Source organism: Lemur catta, chromosome 1 (genome assembly GCF_020740605.2).
Source record: "Lemur catta isolate mLemCat1 chromosome 1, mLemCat1.pri, whole genome shotgun sequence".
NCBI classification, from domain to species: Eukaryota; Metazoa; Chordata; class Mammalia; order Primates; family Lemuridae; genus Lemur; species Lemur catta.
The window spans coordinates 209,075,082-209,093,779 of record NC_059128.1 but is presented as its reverse complement, the minus strand read 5'-3'; the positions used below and the strand labels follow the sequence as shown (position 1 = coordinate 209,093,779).

The 18,698-nt window shown below is 43.8% G+C and overlaps 1 protein-coding gene across 3 annotated transcripts; it reads right to left on the bottom strand.

Annotated features, from left to right (window-relative positions):
• Positions 1–7,652: 7,652 nt before the first annotated feature.
• On the bottom strand, positions 7,653–12,836 carry LOC123641848 (5-hydroxytryptamine receptor 3C-like). Of its 3 annotated transcripts, XM_045556798.1 has the most exons (9): positions 12,770–12,836; positions 11,337–11,503; positions 10,886–10,930; positions 10,300–10,409; positions 9,972–10,141; positions 9,048–9,208; positions 8,375–8,579; positions 7,997–8,212; positions 7,653–7,882 (listed from the first exon to the last, which is right to left on the bottom strand). In XM_045556798.1, the coding sequence occupies exons 1-9, from the start codon at positions 12,834–12,836 to the stop codon at positions 7,653–7,655; spliced, it is 1,371 nt and encodes a 456-aa protein (XP_045412754.1). The 3 variants fall into 3 exon arrangements, with proteins under 3 accessions (XP_045412754.1, XP_045412740.1, XP_045412748.1); XM_045556784.1 differs by lacking the exon at positions 12,770–12,836 and having other exon boundaries at positions 11,337–11,815; XM_045556792.1 differs by lacking the exons at positions 10,886–10,930; positions 12,770–12,836 and having other exon boundaries at positions 11,337–11,815.
• Positions 12,837–18,698: the final 5,862 nt, after the last annotated feature.

The window sequence follows — 18,698 nt, the reverse complement described above, 5'->3', positions numbered from 1 at the left end:
TCAGGCTGGTCTCGAACTCCTGACCTCGAGCGATCCACCCGCCTCGGCCTCCCAGAGGGCTAGGATTACAGGCGTGAGCCACCGCGCCCGGCCTTCTCATTCTTTTTTAACAGTTGCACAGCATTCCACTGTGTGGGTATACAGTAATTTATTAACCAGCATGTTATTGATGGAAATGTCCCAATTTTTATATTGGAATTAGTACTGCAATGAACATTTGTGTGCGTGTGTGCATGTGTATTTATTAATAAGTATAAATGTAAGATAAATTCTTAGAAATGGGATTGATGGGCAAATTTAATTTTGATATACAGGGCCAAATTTCCAGTCAAAAGTTTCTAATGACATCTCAACATCTAGAAATCACATCAGAAAGCATTAATAAATTCAATTATATATAAAAAGAAATCCTTTTGCATGGCAAAAATTCTATTAGCTAAATCAAAAGCAAACGACAAACTGGGAAAAAGTATTTGCAATTCACATTCTAGCAGCAGACTAATCTTCTTAATACAGCAAGCTCCTCCTACAAATTGAGAAAGAAAAGACCCAGGAGAAGAATGGGCAAAGTCCAGCTACAGTCAGTTCAGGAAAAGAAACACAGATGGCCCTTAAATATATGAAAAGTTAACTTCAACCATGATCAGAGACATGTAAATTAAAACTGCACTAGTATCACCATTTCACCCTCCTAACTGGCAAAAATCCAAAAGTTTAACCACACATTCCACTGGGAAGACTGTGGGGAAAACAGGCATGTTCACACATTGTCTGCCTTTTGGCAGACAACTTGGCAATATCTGTTAACATTACAAATGTATATTCTTTTTGACCTAGGATGGCACTTCTGGGAATTTTCTTACCTGCACAATGAAGAAATATGGTTTTTACAAGATTATTCATTACAGTATTGCTTGTATGACAAAAGGCAAAAACAACCAACAAGTCTACCATTTGGGCACTGGTGAAATAGACCAGGGCAGAGAGGAACCTCAGGTGGGCAGCCCGGAGGTCCTGGAGAGGCCAATGTGCGAGGCCTCAGGCCACAGCTAAGCCGCAGTCTGCCTGTGCAGAGGCTGCTGTGCTGGAGGCCGGGAGGCTGGGCCCAGTGAGGAGAGGCCTGTGCCTGGTGACGAAGAGCCAGGGGACTCCAGCGGGGCTGTTTCTCAATGAACATGGCAGCATCTGAGCAAGCCAGGCACCAACTTCCGCCTCTGGGTGGCTCTCTCCACACGCTTGTGGCCACTTTCAGCATGATCCACCATCACAGGGGATCCTCAAGAAGCTGTCCTCGTGACAGTGGGCTCAAGGAAAACGGAAAATACATTCCCTGACAGTCTTTCCTGACACAGAAGTATGAACTCTTCCACTCATCCATTGGATGATTAATAATCAAATATACGCAGAAAGGCAGGTGGTGCTGGTCTCTCTACTGACTGACCCTGCCCAGCTCCCAGACCTATTGAGAGGAAACTAACAGCTTTCTTCTCTCATGCTCATGGCTGGTTGAGGGGCAAATAAGGCTTTTCCACCACCAAGGTTGTGTTTTCACAAAAATTTCAAGCCTATGCTCAGTTGCATGGTGGGTGAGTGCCGAGGTGTGGAATTCTCTCAGTGTGTTTGGGCCTTGGGGCATTTATTTCCAGCTTCTGGGCTGAGGTAATGCTGTAGGTCATTAGGGAAGGGCACATGAGCTGAAGACCTGTGCAGACTGGCACATTTTCAACTCCCTGCTAACAGAGTTGTAAACTTTGGAATTGATTGATCCCCAAAAGGAAGGCCAGGGCTGGAACTTCAGGCATACACCACCACATCCGCCTACTTTTTTTTTTTTTCCTAGGGATGAGTTCTAACTATATTGTGTACGTTGGTCTAGAACTCCTGGCCTCAAGTGATCCTCCTGCCTTGGCCTCCCAAAGTGCTGGGATTATAGGCATGAGCCACCATGTGTAGCCCCATGTTAAGACTTTTTAACATCCTCTTGCTTTCTTCTATTATGTTTATGATTTCATTTTCAAAGTTTGATATATCTCGATTTTATGGCTTTTTCCCTAGGTCTTTCCTTTTGGAATGTGACTCTTTCTTGAAGTTTGGCTCTACGTTTGTTTTGTTTCCCTCTGACTCCTGTTTTCATCATTGGGTTTACCTCCACAATATTTTCAGACTCTTTGGCTTGGAAGTGAGGGAGGGAGTAGTGGGAGTTAGTTGCAGAAATTCTACATCTAATCACCTCTCTCAGCTTAGGGTTAGCCTTTGTCCAAACTAGAGCCTGAGGTGGATGCTTAATTGCCTTATGTGATTAAGGTATATGAGGTGGAGTGGGATTGTTTCCTGGACCACTGATTTGCAACCTAATTAGTTGACTTTGCCAGGGTGTGTGCCGTATATTATCTCACTGGGTGCCAACTTCTGACTTTGGTGGCTCTTTTAGTTAGAAAGTGAGAACAATCAACTCTCAGTCTCCTCTAACAAAGTCTGCTTTTCCTTAAACATAAAAATTCACAATAATTTTTGATTCCATTTTATTGATTTGACTTGTTTCATTTCTAGTTTTGAAATAGCATTTTTAACTTCTTTGACATATTTAATTTATTTTTTTCATTGCACATATATGGTATTTCACCTGCCTTGTGGGTTTGTGTGGTGGCTCACACCTGTAATCCCAGACTGGGTGACACAGCAAGACCTTGTCCCCCAAAAAAAAAAAAAATTCTAACTTGGTTATTGAGTGTTGTTTAAAATATGTTTCTACAAAAAGTACATTATGAATCCTAAACTATAGATTTTATAAATTAACATTTGGAATATGGTTCATTTATAAATTTGGTGATCATGTGAATGTAATAACTAATACTGCAAAAATATTTAAAAGTTGGTAGTTTTTCAGTGTTTTTGGTCTTTGAATGTCTATATTTATTAGCTTATTTATTCCCTTTCTTGTTACAAACAGGATTTAAGATATCATACTCAGATTCATAGCACTGAAAATGTAAGGGGAGATAAGCAAATAAAATTAATTTCTTTAGTTTAACACATGATCGAACACAATCTGCCAGTGTTATTTTAACATCAGCAAATGAGCAATGATTTTAATTAGTGATAATTTTAATCTAATGTAAGCTTGAGTCAATTCATTTCATAAATAAAACTATAATTACTAATAAAAAAGTGAAAAACTATACAACAATGAATATGAACAAATTTTCTACTCACAGAAACATGGATAAATCTCACATAGTGTCGAGTAAATGAAACCAGACACAAAAGAATACATACTGTAATTCCTTTTATATAAAGTTCAAAAACAGACTAAACTGATCTAGAAGTCAGGTTAGTGGCCACCTTTGGAGAGAATGAATGAGAGTAATGATTGTGAGGAGCCCCAAAGGATTTCCCAAGAGTTTAGTCTATTTTTTTAGCTGGGTGGTGGTTATACAGGTGTGGTAAATTTTCTTTTTATTATAATAAAAAAATTTTTTTTAGAAATAGGGTCTTGCTCTGTCACCCAGGCTGGAGAGCAGTGGCCCAATCACAGCTCACTGCAGCCTGTAACTCCTGAGCTCAAGCGATCCTCCTGCCTCAGCCTCCCAAAGTGCTGGGAAGTGTAAGCCACCACACCTGGCCTGATCAATTTTAACAATTCATTGAGTGGTACACATATGATTTGTATGTATGTTCTGTATCTTCTGCATATATGTTATATTGCAAAACAAAAGTTTAATTAAAAATAATTAATTGGTTTGGGCGTGGTGGCTCATGCCTGTAGTCCCAGCACTTTGGGAGGCCGAGGTGGGAGGATCATTTGAAGCCAGCAGTTTGAGATCAGCCTTGACATATATCAAGACTCCATCTGTATTTAAAAAATAAGAAAAATTAGCCAGGCATGGTGGTATGTGCCTGCAGTCCTAGTTACTCGGGAGGCTGAGGTAGGAGTATCATCTGAGCCCAGGAGTTTGAGGTTGCAGTGAGCTATGAACACTGCACTCCAGCCTGGGCAACAGAGTAAGACCCTGTCTCAAAAAAACAAAACAAAAAAAGCAATTAAGTGAAGGAAGGAACAAAAACGTTTTTTCATTGTCAGGTTTTAGTATGCCTGCTGTGTGTTGCACTTAGTATGCTAAAAGACTGGCTTAATGATTCAAGATACTGGTTAAGAATTATTGCATATTGAAGTAAGAAACTACTTTGAGTGGCTAAATGTGTTAGACTGGTGCAGATGATGCATGAGAGATGGGATGTGGTGTCAGACAGAGAAGAGTTAAAAGAAAGTTCTTTGTGAACTTAAGATCCCTGACAATGGGAATCTAAGCAGATCCTCCCTGAGAAAGTATGAGGAAATGAACAAGAGGTGTGCTTTCACCTTTGTCAGAGAAGGAACTGGGCAAGCAGATGGCACTATGGTTCCCTTGGTGTCTAGCAAATATCATGATTTTAAGAAGGGTGGAGCAGGAGCTAGGGAGTAAAAAGGGACCTGGACCTGGAAAGTGTTGGCTTTGGGTAACTTAGCAGAATTACCAAATTATCCCGAAGGGAAAATCTTGAAGAATGACTTATTTCCTAATTGCATTTATCTTCTGTCTACTAAACTGTGCCTTTATAAGCTCTCATGCTCGCTTAGTAAGAAGCTGCAAACCTTGCTGGTGTTCCTCGAGACAGATAGCTACACATGGAGTAGAATAGCCTCGTGGTGTATTTTAAGTGCCACTTATTTTGTGTAGATTTCTACATCAATGCTATATATATGGGATAATCAATATCAGGGGCATCAACTCTGAATTATTAAGAATGATGACATAGACTAGTTTTTCTAAATGCCAGATATGGATGGGAGGTTTGCAAAAGAGCTAGTAAAAATATTAGGGAGAAATAATAGGGAAAAAGATTGGTATAAGGAAAAGCACAGGAAGAGTAACAGGAAGGGGAGGGAATGGTGGTGGAGAACAGACGGGTGAGCTTGGTTTTCAGAGAAAGAAGCAGAGATGAAACAAGAGAGGCGTTAAATGTGAAATATGGTACTGTCTATAGATAGTCTATAGATATTTTGGATTTCCAGAAGGTGGAAGGAATCAAAGACAGTGATGAGACCAAAACATATAATAAGAATGGTCAGATATATGGACTTCCAAAAGAATAAGTAGGGAGAAATTCTTCTTGTAGAAAGTCTTCTGAGAATTGTTTAAACCGTAAGAAAACAAACGATGAGATGTGAAGAGGGTTTGAGCATAAGTGTGGATACTACTAAGGAGAGGAAAGAGTGAGAAGTTAAGTAGAAACGACAACTCATGAAGTTAGAAAATAGTGAGCATTTGATGAGAGTAACATATCCAGGGCCAATGGTCTGGTTTTTACAAAAAGTTTATAAATTTTCAATGTACACTCTTAACAGAGGTTTTTATTTTTATTTATTTAATTTATTTATGTTAAGACTCATCAAATGCAATAGTGAAAAGTGGGGAGAGAGTATGACAAGGAGTTTGATTTGTAATTGACTGTGAACAATCAATCGAGATAACGCACTTCCTTTGGAAGAGCCTTAACAGAGGTTTTTAACAGAAAACAGAGGAAAATAAAGTAAAGCTATTGTCACAAGGACTATTATATACATGTATATATTTTTTTTTAATGAGAGAGAGACATCAGAAACCAGAAGTCCCGCTTTTTAAGTTGTGAAACACCCATAACATTCCTGCTGACGTGTCTAGGCTAGCATTTAGCTTAAAATGTTTTGCTTCATTGTGAGATCGTGTTTTAAACCACAAGGTTCATTTCAACATGAACATATCACCAGGATGTTCTTTTGCAAAGGGCATTGTCAAAGGATAGTCTTGACACAGAAAACCTAACGTCACATATATATAAGGTTGAAAAAATTGAAGATGACATCTGCAGAAAAATAAATGTGGAGATGGGGAAGGAAAAAGAAATGATACAAAGGTAATCTTAGGACATTTGAAATTCCTCAAACTCTTGGTAAACACTCTTCATTGAAAGTTATTGGCGAAAACCAAGGACGAGTTTCTGAGTGAGAAATATGTTCCAAGTAGTGGAAAGGAGAAGGAAATATAAGAGAATTTGTTAACAGAAATGCCTTTATCAGTGTATAGGTAACATCTCTAAGAACTCAGAGATAGTTGTTGATGTGTGAGGATGGGTTACTGGTTTTCCACATTAGATATAGAAAATAAAACATACTGGGAAGGGATAAAGGCATTTACAGCTAGAGCTAGTAAAATGTGCGTTCTAGGTCGGCTGGCGTTCATTCATACATTCACTCATTCAAGTCCGTATTAACCATCTGTGAAGGGTCAGACAGTGCCATGTACTCAGTTGTGAAAATGGATGCGACATTGTCCCTGACCTTTATGAAAGCACACTCTCGGGGAAGGCAGAAATGTAATAAATAAATCCCTGAAATGTATTCACCTGAAATATAATCCAGAAATTTGTCTTTGGTATTCTTCCACTGTCCCTTTCAGTTTCTGTCTCTGCTCGGGGTCTTGCTCCCAACTATCTGTTAGAGCCCTCGCCACAATGCAGTCTGCTGATGACAGCTTTAACAGGGAACTCTTTTTTAAAATTTTGCATTGTTTTTTGTTTTTTTTCTTTTAATAATAAAAGTAATTAGTGCTCATTGAAAACAATTCAGAAAACACAGACAAGATTATAAAAGAAAATAGCAATTATTCATAATCCCATTATCCAGAACAAAGTTTGCTAATGTTTTGGTGTCTAGTCATCCATACGTATTTCTCTGCGTGTCTTTTTATTGATCTATCTATTTTACAGAAATTATGGATACATACTGTTTTGTAACTGTTTTCTTCACTTAATATATCATGGACCTGTTTCCATAGCATTAACCTAGATCTATATTCCCACTTTAAATGATTGCATAGCATTCCATACTGTGGCTGAATGACAATTTATTTAACCTGAACCCTTTAACTGGGGTCCTTCTTGGCCATTCTCCTAATGTCAGAAGGCCCACTCTGTTTGACATGAAATCAGAGAAACCTGTCAGAATAAAAACAAATGACACAATATATTATTTATTTCAAAGAGCAATTTCAGGAATGAGAGAAGTAAAGGAAACTGAAAAAGAAATGGTTGATGAAAGGAACAATTTACATTTGTAAATATTTTATTGCAAATGAAATAATTTCTTGCAAATAAGACTTGGCCTTTTTATTCTTCTAAAACTCTGAAAGCATCTGAAACACTTAAACCAAATCAGATTACACCTGTTTAGAGTGAAGTACCAAAGCTTCTGCAAGAGGACTCTCCACCCTAGTGTTTGTGGACTTAACTTATAATAAATATACTGAGGAGCCAGTGCTTCCTGGAAAGTTGTTTAAGGGAGTGATCAATCAAGGAGAGACTCTACTGACCTGGACTTCCCTGAGAAGGGAGTGAGGACTTAGGTGTGGCTCAGAGACACAAAGTGTGAAGGAATGAGGACCCTGGCATACGAGAAGTCAGGAAATTGTCATCTGAACCTGCTCAGCAGTGCTGTGTTGGAGCTTTTGTAATACAGAAGGGGACATGGCAGTCACTGGGGAAAAGTGGCTGAGGTTAGGAAAGTGGCCTGGTCTGGCTGGCTCTAAGACCAGGAGGAACTCTAAGCTGTGGTTTGCAGAGAGGCGGATGTCCCTCTAGGTGTTCCAGAGGCCGATGACAGTGAGGATGGAGGAGGCCATGAAGAGCAGGTAGAGGCGGAAGAGTAGGGTGTCCATCATGTGGCTGAACTGCACCCACAGCTCCACCCTGTGCTGCTTTTGGGCCTCCTGCTCCCACTGGGCCCTTGTCCATCCTGAGCCCCCAGCCACCTCTGCCTCTCCAGGGCCTGGTGACTTCTTCACCAGCTCTACTGGCTCCTTCAGGCCTGTGGAAAGGACAGAGACTCAGCCCTGGGCTGTGAAGGTCACCCACGCAGGGAGGGAGGCAAGGAGGAAGGCAAGGTGTGGGAAAAGCAAGTGTGGGGGCTGACTTCCCTCACCAGGCAGCTGGGCCTGGGGGAGACCCAGGCCCTCATTTCCCTTGTGGGGCGCAGTGGGGCAGCATTTCCTTGGGCAGGTGCAGTGCAGCAGCAGGGAGTGGAGCCAGCTTGGCATGGGTGGGGGCTGGGTGGTGGCCAGGTGCAGCAGGTAGGTGATGAAGACAGTCTCCAGCAGGCTGAGCACCATCAGTGACAGGCACAGGGCAAAGTAGACACCTGAGGGCAAAGCAAACTGTAAATAAAACAGAACTAAGTTCTTGTTATGTCTCTATCCCAAAGCCAGTCTTCCCTGAGAGCCCCTTCCCTCCTTAATGAGAGCAGCAGCTGGTCCCTGTCCTCTGCTGCCTCTGCTTCTCCAGAGAGTGGGAGGAGCCATACTGATGAGGGGGGTGCCGCTGGCAGGGAGCAAGTCATTCATCATGAGCAGGAAGACGTTGTAGCCCAGCAGGAGGGTTATCTTGAATGGGGCACGATTCCCACTCTCTGCAGGTAGGTAGAAGCTGAGGGCGTCGATGGCAACCAGAAAGCCACTGGGCACCAGGAGGTTTATGATGTAGAGTCTGGGCCTGCGCCTGATGGCTACCTGGAGAGAGAGTGGAGAAGGTGGCAAATAAATTGATGCCAGAGGGCTCAACTTGTCTATTTAACTACCTAATCCTTGCCATGTGCTGTTAGGCTGGCTATGGGACAATCTTATTAGGTAACAAATATTTAATTATAAGTGCCTCCAATTTGTTGTCTAATTTTTATTTATTTTCAACCTGCCCAGAGCACAATGATTGTAGAATTTTAGGGGCAAGTAGGGCCTTTTGGACCATCCAGTAGTTGGCTGCTCCATTCTGAGCAGCAGTACTTGTAACAGCCCAGCAGGGGGAGTGAATGGTGGGGCAGGGGGGTAGGGGGGCCCTGCGGGTCCTGCTTCAGGGCAGTAAGGTGGAGGAGCAGGTGCTTAACCCTCTGGGGCTTCTTTTCACTTCCCAAAGAGCCTTAGATCAAGAGGAAAACACAGACCAACTGGGACCAGAAGTCAGACGGGGACCCTGGGACTCACGTAGAACATGATCTGGTCATACAGATTGTCTCCCACCAACATCTTTGGGGAGGCCTTGTTGATGCCCAGGAGCTCCCACTCTCCCTGGGTGAGGATGACGTCACGAGACGTGTCTGTTATCTCCCACACTTCCTTGTCCATGCCCAGGAGCATGCTATCCACTGTAAGACAGGCCGGTCGGCTCAGTCCGGAAGTGTTCTCAAGCCTCTTGCCCACAAAATTCGATTCCTCCCCCACTGAGCTTCTTCAACAAATGTTTCTCTGACCTTTTAAGGCAGGGCATCCTGGTTTTCTCAGAAATGGGTTACAGGACTAGCAATTCCTATGTGTGTGGGCTGCAGCATTGATTGTTGTTGTTGTTGAAAACAAGAGTGAGTCAAGGTTGTTTTGGGAATATTGAATCTGACTCAAACGTGAGTCAAGAACTTTTGGCATCATTCCTATTTTCCTTCCCAATCCCCTAGTTGTATGATGTTTTAGTGGACTCAAGCTTGAATTAGCTCAATATTTTTATAATTACATTCATGCCCATTATGATGATTAATTTATCCAAATCTGCCATATGACACCTGATGGCATTCAGTTACATTCATTTACTGGTTTAAGTGTGTTAGCTATTAAAGTTAAAAGATTTGAGCTAAAAATTACAGGTGTGCAGCAGCTCAGAGTCAGATGGGCCTCATTTGGCACAAGGGCCACCCACGCTGTAAAGCAGTGGTTATTAGCCTTGTCTGCACATTTGCATCGCCTGGAACAATTACACTGGAATCTCTGGGGTGATGCACAGTTATTGGTATTTTTGAAAAGCTTTAGTGGGCAGCTGGAGTTGAGAAACACTCACCTAAAACCTTCCCTAACAATATCTACGCCATTTAAATATCTTCCCCTTGATCTTAAATAGCTATCAAAATGTGTCACACCTACCTGTGTAGAGGAAAGAAGTGAAGGTGAAGGTACAGTTCTGTTGGTCGAAAGGGAAGTAGAAGATGTCCAGGCTACAGATGCTGGTCACCCGCATTGGCTTGTCGTACTTTATTCGACCTTTGCTGCTGACATAGGCAGTGAGATCTGAAGGCGTCTCATCCTCATCCATGCTGTTTGGGAAAGGGAGGGGAAGGTAGGGCCCAGTAAGTCAGTTCATTGAGACTGTGCCCCTGTCTGAGTCTTTTGGTGACCCCGTGCCCTGCATGGACCCTATGCTGTTCTTTGCAGATGGGGCTTCAGGCTGGCTTTCCCCAGCCCAGATACGCACGATTCCACGATGAAGATGTCTGGGAGCCACAGGTTTTCAGCTGCTATCGTGAGTTTATTGAGGCCAACACACTCTTCTGGGTCCCAGCTGATGAAAGGATTGTCCCACATCTGCAGCCAGGGCAGTGAAGGATGGAGGAGAGTGATGGTGAGCTCGCCCCATCCACCTCTCCTGCCCTTTCCACTCTTCTTTAAACTCTCATCCTCCCACTTGCATTTGTGACCCTAAGGACCACAGCCTATCTCCCCTTTGTTTAACAAGCCTCATCAGCAAAGTACCCCTTAATATCCTTTCTGCTGGGAACATCTCAAATATTTGCCTAAAACCACTTGGAGCCAGGAACATACCAATTATTGGCCTGCAACCACTTGGCTATCTTTGGGGAGTTGCCATTTCTACCTGCCAAAGCTGCCCAGGGAGGTTTGTGTCCCCAGGGCCAGTCCAATTCTATATGGAGTTATTTTGTCCCAGAAAGATTTATACCTTGGGAAGAGGTTTGGAGTAGAAAACCTTTTAAGTCACTTCTAACTCCTCAAATTTAAAATTATAAATGGAAGTGGCAAGGGGAGAGTTGACTCTGCCTTACCAAATTCATCCACAGGAATGATGTCAGCAGCTGGAGTTGTGCATCCTGATAAAGAAATTCCCACCAGGATTATTAGTGTGAAAAGATTAGGCTCACACCCACCCCATATTCTCAACAATAGTTACTAATTTGCTGGTCCAGGCATAATTCTAGCTGTGGAACTGTCTTTTCCTTACTTGTTTCCCCTGTGTCTAGGTACAAATCTGATTGTAATTGACATTGAAAGCATTTCAGAGAGAACAGGACTCAAGGACACATGTGTCCTAAAAAAATTTCACTGCAGTATTCTTCTTCATGCCTCTCTCTCGCACAGGAAAACCATCTGACTTGTACAAAATCCTTTAGGGTACCTATTGTTCACCACTGGACCAGTGCAACGTTGGGTTGACAGGGCAGAGGATACTTGTTCCCTATTAGAAGCAATGGGAAGAATGTGGGGACCAGGTCTCACCACTTCCAGGATGGCAGACAGGGTGAAGGAGACGTTGACGTGAGTGGGGACACTGTAGTTGATGACCGGACGGAAGGGCTTTTTGTCAAACACTGCTTGGAAGGCAGCATGGTCCACCCCATGCAGGTTAAAGCCTGAGCAATTGATGGTGAAAGTGTTGCCTCTTCCTGTAGAGAGGAGAGACCCTGTGAGAGAGAGCTTCTCTTTCCAGGGCTGGACCCTCTCTGCAGAGAGAGAAAATAGGGGACATACTGGGAGGAGCAGGTGTGCCCCCAACTTCCTGGGCCGAGACTCCCCAAGGCCAAGGTTGGGGTGGATGGGCTGGGCTGGTAGGCAAATGGTGGAAGTTGATGTGGTGAGCTGGGTCAGCATTCTATTCTCATTCACATTGTTTCGTTCTCATGCAAAATCTGCCCAAATCTATATGCAAAGTTGGCCTTAGTGCATTTGCAACCACTTCAAGGAGTCCTTTAATGTACCCATCACAATCCTCTTGGTTCCACCTAGCAGTGGCACTGCTTAGCACTGCCCTAAACTTGTAGTCCAGGTCACTTAGCAATCTGCTCTACTGTATTTCTCTTCCTGTTAGGGACTTCCATCTACTGAAGGCAAGAACTGATTTATCAAGAGGATAAAAGAAGTAAATGCTGCACTTACTAGGTAGCTATGGGAAACACAAGTAGGTATTCTGAATGGGTGCTTACCTCGGTGCCATGCATTTATTTTGTTCTTCTCAGACTTAGTGACTTCAGATATCTTATTGGTTATTTCCAGCATGGGGATTGTTAGGTGACACACTGAGCGTACACCATGTGCCCAATCACAGAGAGGCCTGTGCAGATACTGTCCCCTTGGCCATGGCCACAAGGGGGTAGTACCGGAGCAGAAGCTTTGCCACACTGCCATCTTCTTATGGTCTTTTTCTTTGCCTCCTTCTCTATATCTCCATCTCTTTCAGTGATATTTAAGGTAGGTACCCAGATTGGGAACAAATGCTCCCTCATGGAAGCAAATATCTGCTGTTTTCCACCTCAGATTGATCCTCACCCTCCCTTGGTGTTTTGCATAATCCTTCAGGGCACATTTGAAATCAATGGCTACTCTTGTCATAGACATCATAGCAAAAGAAAAAGACACAAGGCAGGGGAAGGGGTGTGGTGGGAGGGGCATCAGAAGTCAGTGAAAAGTTGGAATTGGAGAGGTGGTGAAATGGGGCAGTTTGGTAGATTTCTGTGCAGGCAGGAATCGAGAAAGGCTGTGTGTACTCATGAGTGAAATGTCTTTCTATCTGCCACCAAAAGGAAATCAAGGAACAGACACTAAGGAAGAAACATATAACAGGTTAGTTCCGAATGTGTTCCACGTGCCAGAGGTAAGACCTAGGTGTCCCTCAGAACCGCATTCTGGGTTCCCCGGTTCTTGCCCCCTCTTACCTGGAAGCAGAAGGCTGACAGTGAGGCAGAGGAGGACTCCCCGCCTTGCGGGCCACCCCCCTTCCATTCTCCTTTCTGGACTCTTCTCTGGGGACTCACCAGGAGCCCCCAAACCTTTGAGCTTAAAGGAGCTCGGACCACACCCTTGGTTCCTGGTTTTGAATACTGCTTGTGTCAGGTGACCACTACCTAGTGAGGCTGTGGCCAGAGAGGTCACAGCAGAGTGTCCTGCTTTGCTCCGGCCCAGGTATGCCTTCCGGGCTCCAGGCAGGCAGGAAGTTGGGCCAAGACTAGGGGAGAAGCACCAATTTGGCAGCTGTGTACTGAGATCAATAACAAAATAACCTGCCTTAATGATAGAGTGTGGGCTGGGGAGACAAGGGAATTGTGTTCTTCCAAGGCAAGGGAATCTGCAGATTTGGAAAGGTGGCAATATTTAGTGATTTGGTTATCAATGCTAAAGTATCTTTCAGCTTTTTTTTGACATTGGGATTATTCCAAATACCAAATTATAAAGCTCGGTTTGTACCTTCATCATCTTGTGTCTGTGTTTTTCCAGTAGCCTCTAACTAAATTTCCACTTTCCAGTCTCTCTGCCTTTCTGATTCATTCTCCCCAAACCAATGTTCTCCATACATTTTTTATGCTATGCACTGATTACATGATGATAGAAGTCATAAAATTAAGATAGCAACACTTTGTGCTGTCAGTAGTGTTACACGTTATGGTAAACTAGCAATCTCAGCTAACATCAATAGTATTGGCATGTGTCAATATTATGTCTTATGTCAAATCCCTATTAAAAAACAATTGGATCAAATGAGTGAACTGGAGCATTTTCATATCAAGTATCTTAGTTACATTTCCAGAAAGACTTGGAAATTTTTTCTTTGCTGAAAGGGTGAAGGGTCAGGCCTAGAATACAAAAGAAACTTTGTTCAGAATGGAAGATCATGACAGCCCTAAATAGAAAGTGCTGAGCAAGGCAGGAATGACTTAGAGGCCCAAAGTAGGAAAGTGCAGGAGACAGGGCTGCAATAGATGCCATTGAGCTTTGCCATATCTGCAGTCCTTCAGCCCTACCAGCTCTGCAGGTAATTTCTTCCCTCCTTTGGAAACTTGGCCAGCCGGAGGTAGAGGTTGCAGTGAGAGGAAGAAGGAAGGAGGGGAGAAAGAGAAGAGAGGTAGCTAGAAGTACTGGGGGTGGAAGGAGCGGGAAAGGGAAGAAGAGAGGGGCAAAGAGGAATTGCTGGAAAACCTGTTCAAGGTTTAAGGGCTCTCTTTTGTGACTTGAAGGGGTTCAGCTGGGAGGCAAGTCAGCATCTGGCAGCACAAGGTACTGGCTAGCACAAGGAGGAAGGTGTTAATATGAGGGCTGGGGCAGACCACAGATGTTCTGCCAAGCTGGACCTATAGATAGTGTACCTTTAAAACAAATCAAACATCGGTGCAATCAGGGACACAGCTAGAAGGCCAGGCATGTGGAGGGTCCAGGAAGTGGATGGAAGCAGAGATGGCAGCAAATGAGATTCTAGGACCTTTGCTTTTGGACCAGAATACAAGGCAGAGATTTGGGGGCTAGGACCTCTGGAAAAATGGGCTATCATTCAGGGTGATTCTCTGCTTAAAGGGGGAACAGTGCGGGCTGAGTATGACTGAATAACCAGGCAGAAATTGAGCACAAAATCTGTGCTTCAGATTGACCCATCATGCCCTGTAGGACCAAAGTACTGCTGTGTCTTTATCTACGTGGACATACAGCCTTGCAGCCCTGGATTCCCAGACTGGCTAAGAGTGAAGGACTTTCAGGAGAGAAGTGCTGCAGTTCCACAGGCAGGTAGGCTGAGCTTCCAGACCTGGGATCCAGGAAAGCAGGGTTAACGTCTAGCTTTTATTGAAGTCGGCTGAAAAGCTGGAGTGGACCTCGGTCTACATAGGTTGGACTCCAAAGTAGATTCAGCTGCCAGGAGATGGAGACATTGGAGGCAGGAGAAATAAGGCAGCAAGGCAAGGACTCACAACTGCCCGAGCAGTCAGTGTTTCAACGCTGCGGTCTGGAAATCTCAGGTGTTATTGCTGTCGCTGCTGCTGGTGGTGATGGCTAAGGCACTTTCCTATACGTGATAAGTGTCTTACCTACTTTATTTTATTTAATCCTCCTGACAGTTCTACAATACAGATATTGGGTAGGAGTATGTAGAAAAAGGAAATGGAGCCAACTAAATAGAAAGCAATTTGACCTTGCAATTCCTTTCCATATTTTAGAAGATAGGAAATTTGAGGAAGACATAAATTTTGTCATTAGCCAAAAGAACACCCACAGTTAATTGATCATCTTAACAAAAAACCACCTAAAACGATGTATTAGAGACCATTTTCACATAAAGCAATAAAAATGATAGTACTTAAAACAAGCTGGGTTGCAGATTTTACAGTGTTCATGGCCCATAACAAGCCAGAAGAATCTCATAGTTTTTCAAAGGAAACAATCAACAGAGTAAAAAGGGAATCTATAGAGTGGGAGAGAATATTTGCAAGCCATATATCTGATAAAGGATTAATATCCAAAATATACAAGGAATTCTTACAACTCAATAGCAAGAAGAAAAAAAGAACCCAAAACCCCAAACAAAAACCACCCCCAAAACCCCTCAAAACCAAAAAAACAAAACCCAATTAAAAAATGGGCCAAAAACTTAAATGGATATTTCTCCAAAGAAGACAGACAAATGGCCAACTGATATATGAAAAGTTGCTCAGCATCACTAATCATCAGGAAAATGCAAATTAAAACCACAACAAGATATCACCTCATACCTGCTAGGACGACTATCATCAGAAAAACAAAAGAAAACTTAGCTGGGTGTGGTGGCATGCCTCCCAGCTGCTTGGGAGGCTGAAGCAGGAGGATTGCTTGAGCTCAGGAGATTGGAGATCACGCCACTGCATTCCAGCCTGGGCAACAGAGCAAGACTGTCTGTAAAAAAAAAAAAAAAAAAAAGATAACAAGTAAGTGTTGGCGAAGATGCGGAAAAATTGAAGCCCTTATACACTATTGGTGGGAATGTAAAATGGGGCAGCCTCTATGGAAAACAGTATGGTCATTCAAAAAATTAAAAATAGATCCGGAAATCCCACTTCTAGGTATATATCCAAAAGAATTAAAGTCAGGATCTTGAAGAGACATATGCACTTCCATGTTCATTGCAGCATTCTTTTTTTTTTTTTTTTTGGAGACAGGGTCTTGCTATGTTGTCCAGGCTGGTCTCCAACTCCTGGCCCCAAGTGATACTCCTACCTCAGCCTTCTAAGTAGCTAGGATTACAGGATTACAGTAGCTGGCTCATTGCAGCATTTTTCATAATAGCCAAGAGATGGAAGCAACCTAATTGTCTATCAAAGGATGAATGGATTAAAAAATGTGGTATATACATACATTCAGCCTTACACAAGAAGAAATCCTGCCACACAGGACAACATGGATGAACCTGAAGGACATTATCCTAAGTGAAATAAGCCAGTCACAGAAGGACAAGTACTACATGATTCTATTTATATGAGATATCTAAAGTAGTCAAACTCATAGAAACAGAGAGTAGAATGGTGGTTGTCAGGGGCTTTGGGGAGGTGGAATCGAGGAGTTGCTTTTCAACGGGTATCAAGTTTCAGTTATGCAAGATGAGTAAGTTCTAGAGATCTGATCTACAACATTGTACCTATAGTTAGGAATGCTGTATTGTGCGCTTAAAATTTTGTTAAGAGGGTAGATTTCATGTTAAATGTTTTTACCACAATAAAATACAATTGGAAAAATAAAAGAGTGATACAGTTTTTTGGCATGGACATCAGGTTCCTTTCTACCCTCAGAATCCTTAGGGTGTGCAGGGTACTCACAGAACACACATTACTTTCTGTATCGGCCAGCCGTTCATCTCAGACAAATAATTAAGCACTTGGAACACTTGTTTAGGAGGCATGCTCGCTAAGACTAGCTTTCATCTGGAGTCCATCCCAGGACAGAATCCCCTGTTACAATGTGACTTGGACAGTCTCTCCTAGGACTGCCTGCCTCTTCCTTCCCTTCTCCAGCAGGCTCTCAGAAAAGGGAGGTCAGCCACATTTAGACACAGCTGAGATACCATGTTCTAAGGCCATTAGGAAAACCTGTCTCCTACATTCTCTGGAATATCCTGGGGAGTCTCTAGGACTCCCATTTTAACTCCTGGCACATGTCTCTCCTAAAGCAAGCTGTGGGCTTTCATGGTGGTTCAGAAATTCTTAGCTGATTCAGAAGTCATTGTAGAAAGGTCAGGGACTTCTTCCACACTGTCTTGTTTCTCTGGGCATCTTTGGAGCCTACCTCTTGGGTTCACATAGCCCCAGAAGTCTTGGGCACTCAGCCAGGACAACATCTAGAAACGAAGGCTCAAATTTAGGCTTTAACTGCCTTCTTGGGCAATTCTGGGGCCAGTTAGGACTCTCGTGAGCCTGGGGTTACCTAGAGCAGAGTTTCTCAACCTGAGCACTGTTGACATTTTGGGCTGGATGATTCTCTGGACGGATGTCCTATGCACTGCAGGATGGTTAGCAGCATCTCTGGCCCACCAGATGTCAGTAGCACCCCCTCCCCCAGTCATAACCATTAATAATGTCTCCAGATATTGCCAAAGTTCCCCTTGGCGGTGAAATTACCTGCAGTTGAGAACATGTGGCAACTTGGGATCTTAGGAATTTAGCACTTTTTCAAAGCCCGAATGATAATAGCGTGTGATCATGTGATCTCCTCTCACTCCCTGTTGTGACTGGCACGACAATTGCTCGCCTCTCTCCATGGCACTCCCAGTGTGTACTGTGCTCAGCCGCTCCGGACTCCTTTTCAGACTTTTTAGCCCATATTTGTATCTGGTGTCCACTTAGCTGTACCCTGGGGCACCAGGAATAGGTAGGTTGGGGAGTAGATTCCCTGAGGCTTCAGGATCCCAAGGTGAAGCTTCTTCAGAAGGACTAGGGGCACAGACCCTGGGTTTAGGAGCCCACGTGAGCTACAGAGTCTGACCAGAGGCAGGGGCTCAGCGCCCAGGCTGGCCAGCAGCCTCCGTGTGAGCAGGTCTGAGAGCTTGCTCTGAATCGAAGGGAGGTGTCACCTGCTGTCAGTTTCATAAGCCCTGTGGAGGCCCCAGATGAGTATTGTCCTGGCCTAGGGCACGTAGCTTATTCTGGCTGGGGGTCGCCCAGGGTAGCTGCACAGTCAGGACCAGGGAGTTCCTGAAAGGCCAGAGGCTGGACACAGGAGCACTTGGGCCTTCCTCGGCTCAAGAGAGGCAGAGGTGGTTTGAGTCAGTGCCAAGGACACTGCTGGGCTGGGTTTCCGAGGCCTTCAGATTTGAGGAGCAGCCTTGGATCTGTTGGAGAATATCATCAAGTCAGGCATGGGTGTTTCTAGAAATCTTTGCTTTTCCTTGGGATTCCCTAAGCCTTGGCTGCAGCTCTGCTTGCAGCTCTCCCTGAGTTGCCGGGGAAAGCATTTCCTTCAGTCTAGGGCTGCCCCATCCTCTAGGTGCCCCTTGTTTGGAGGTGGCCTTGTGCAGCACAGCCAGCCTGCCCAGGAGGGTAGAAAGCCAAGGTGAAGAATCTCCTGGCAACTGTGCAGTACCATCCAAACCCTCCAGCTTCACACCCGATCACCTCCTCAGTGGTCTCACTCCCACTTTGGCATTCTCTAGATTGTCCTTCCCACTGCAGCCTGTGTGATTTGTTTGAAATACAAATCTGACCATGTCTTTGTTATACTGAAAATCTTTCCACGGCTCCCATTGTCTATAGCAGTTATGTTAAGAATGATGGGCCTGAGAATCTGCATTTCCGAGCAGATTCTGCTGCTGGTCCTGGGACCACACTTTGAGAGCCATGGGCCTGCACAGTGACATCT

Excerpts from the sequence above, each read along its gene's own strand:
- LOC123641848 (XM_045556784.1), bottom strand. The coding sequence starts at position 11,708 with ATGCTGACCCAGCTCACCACATCAACTTCCACCATTTGCCTACCAGCC. Across the intron at positions 8,213-8,374 it reads CAGCGGCACCCCCCTCATCA|GTGTCTACTTTGCCCTGTGC; the intron begins GTATGGCTCCTC and ends CTTTGCCCTCAG. Across the intron at positions 7,883-7,996 it reads CCCCCAGGCCCAGCTGCCTG|GCCTGAAGGAGCCAGTAGAG; the intron begins GTGAGGGAAGTC and ends TCCTTTCCACAG.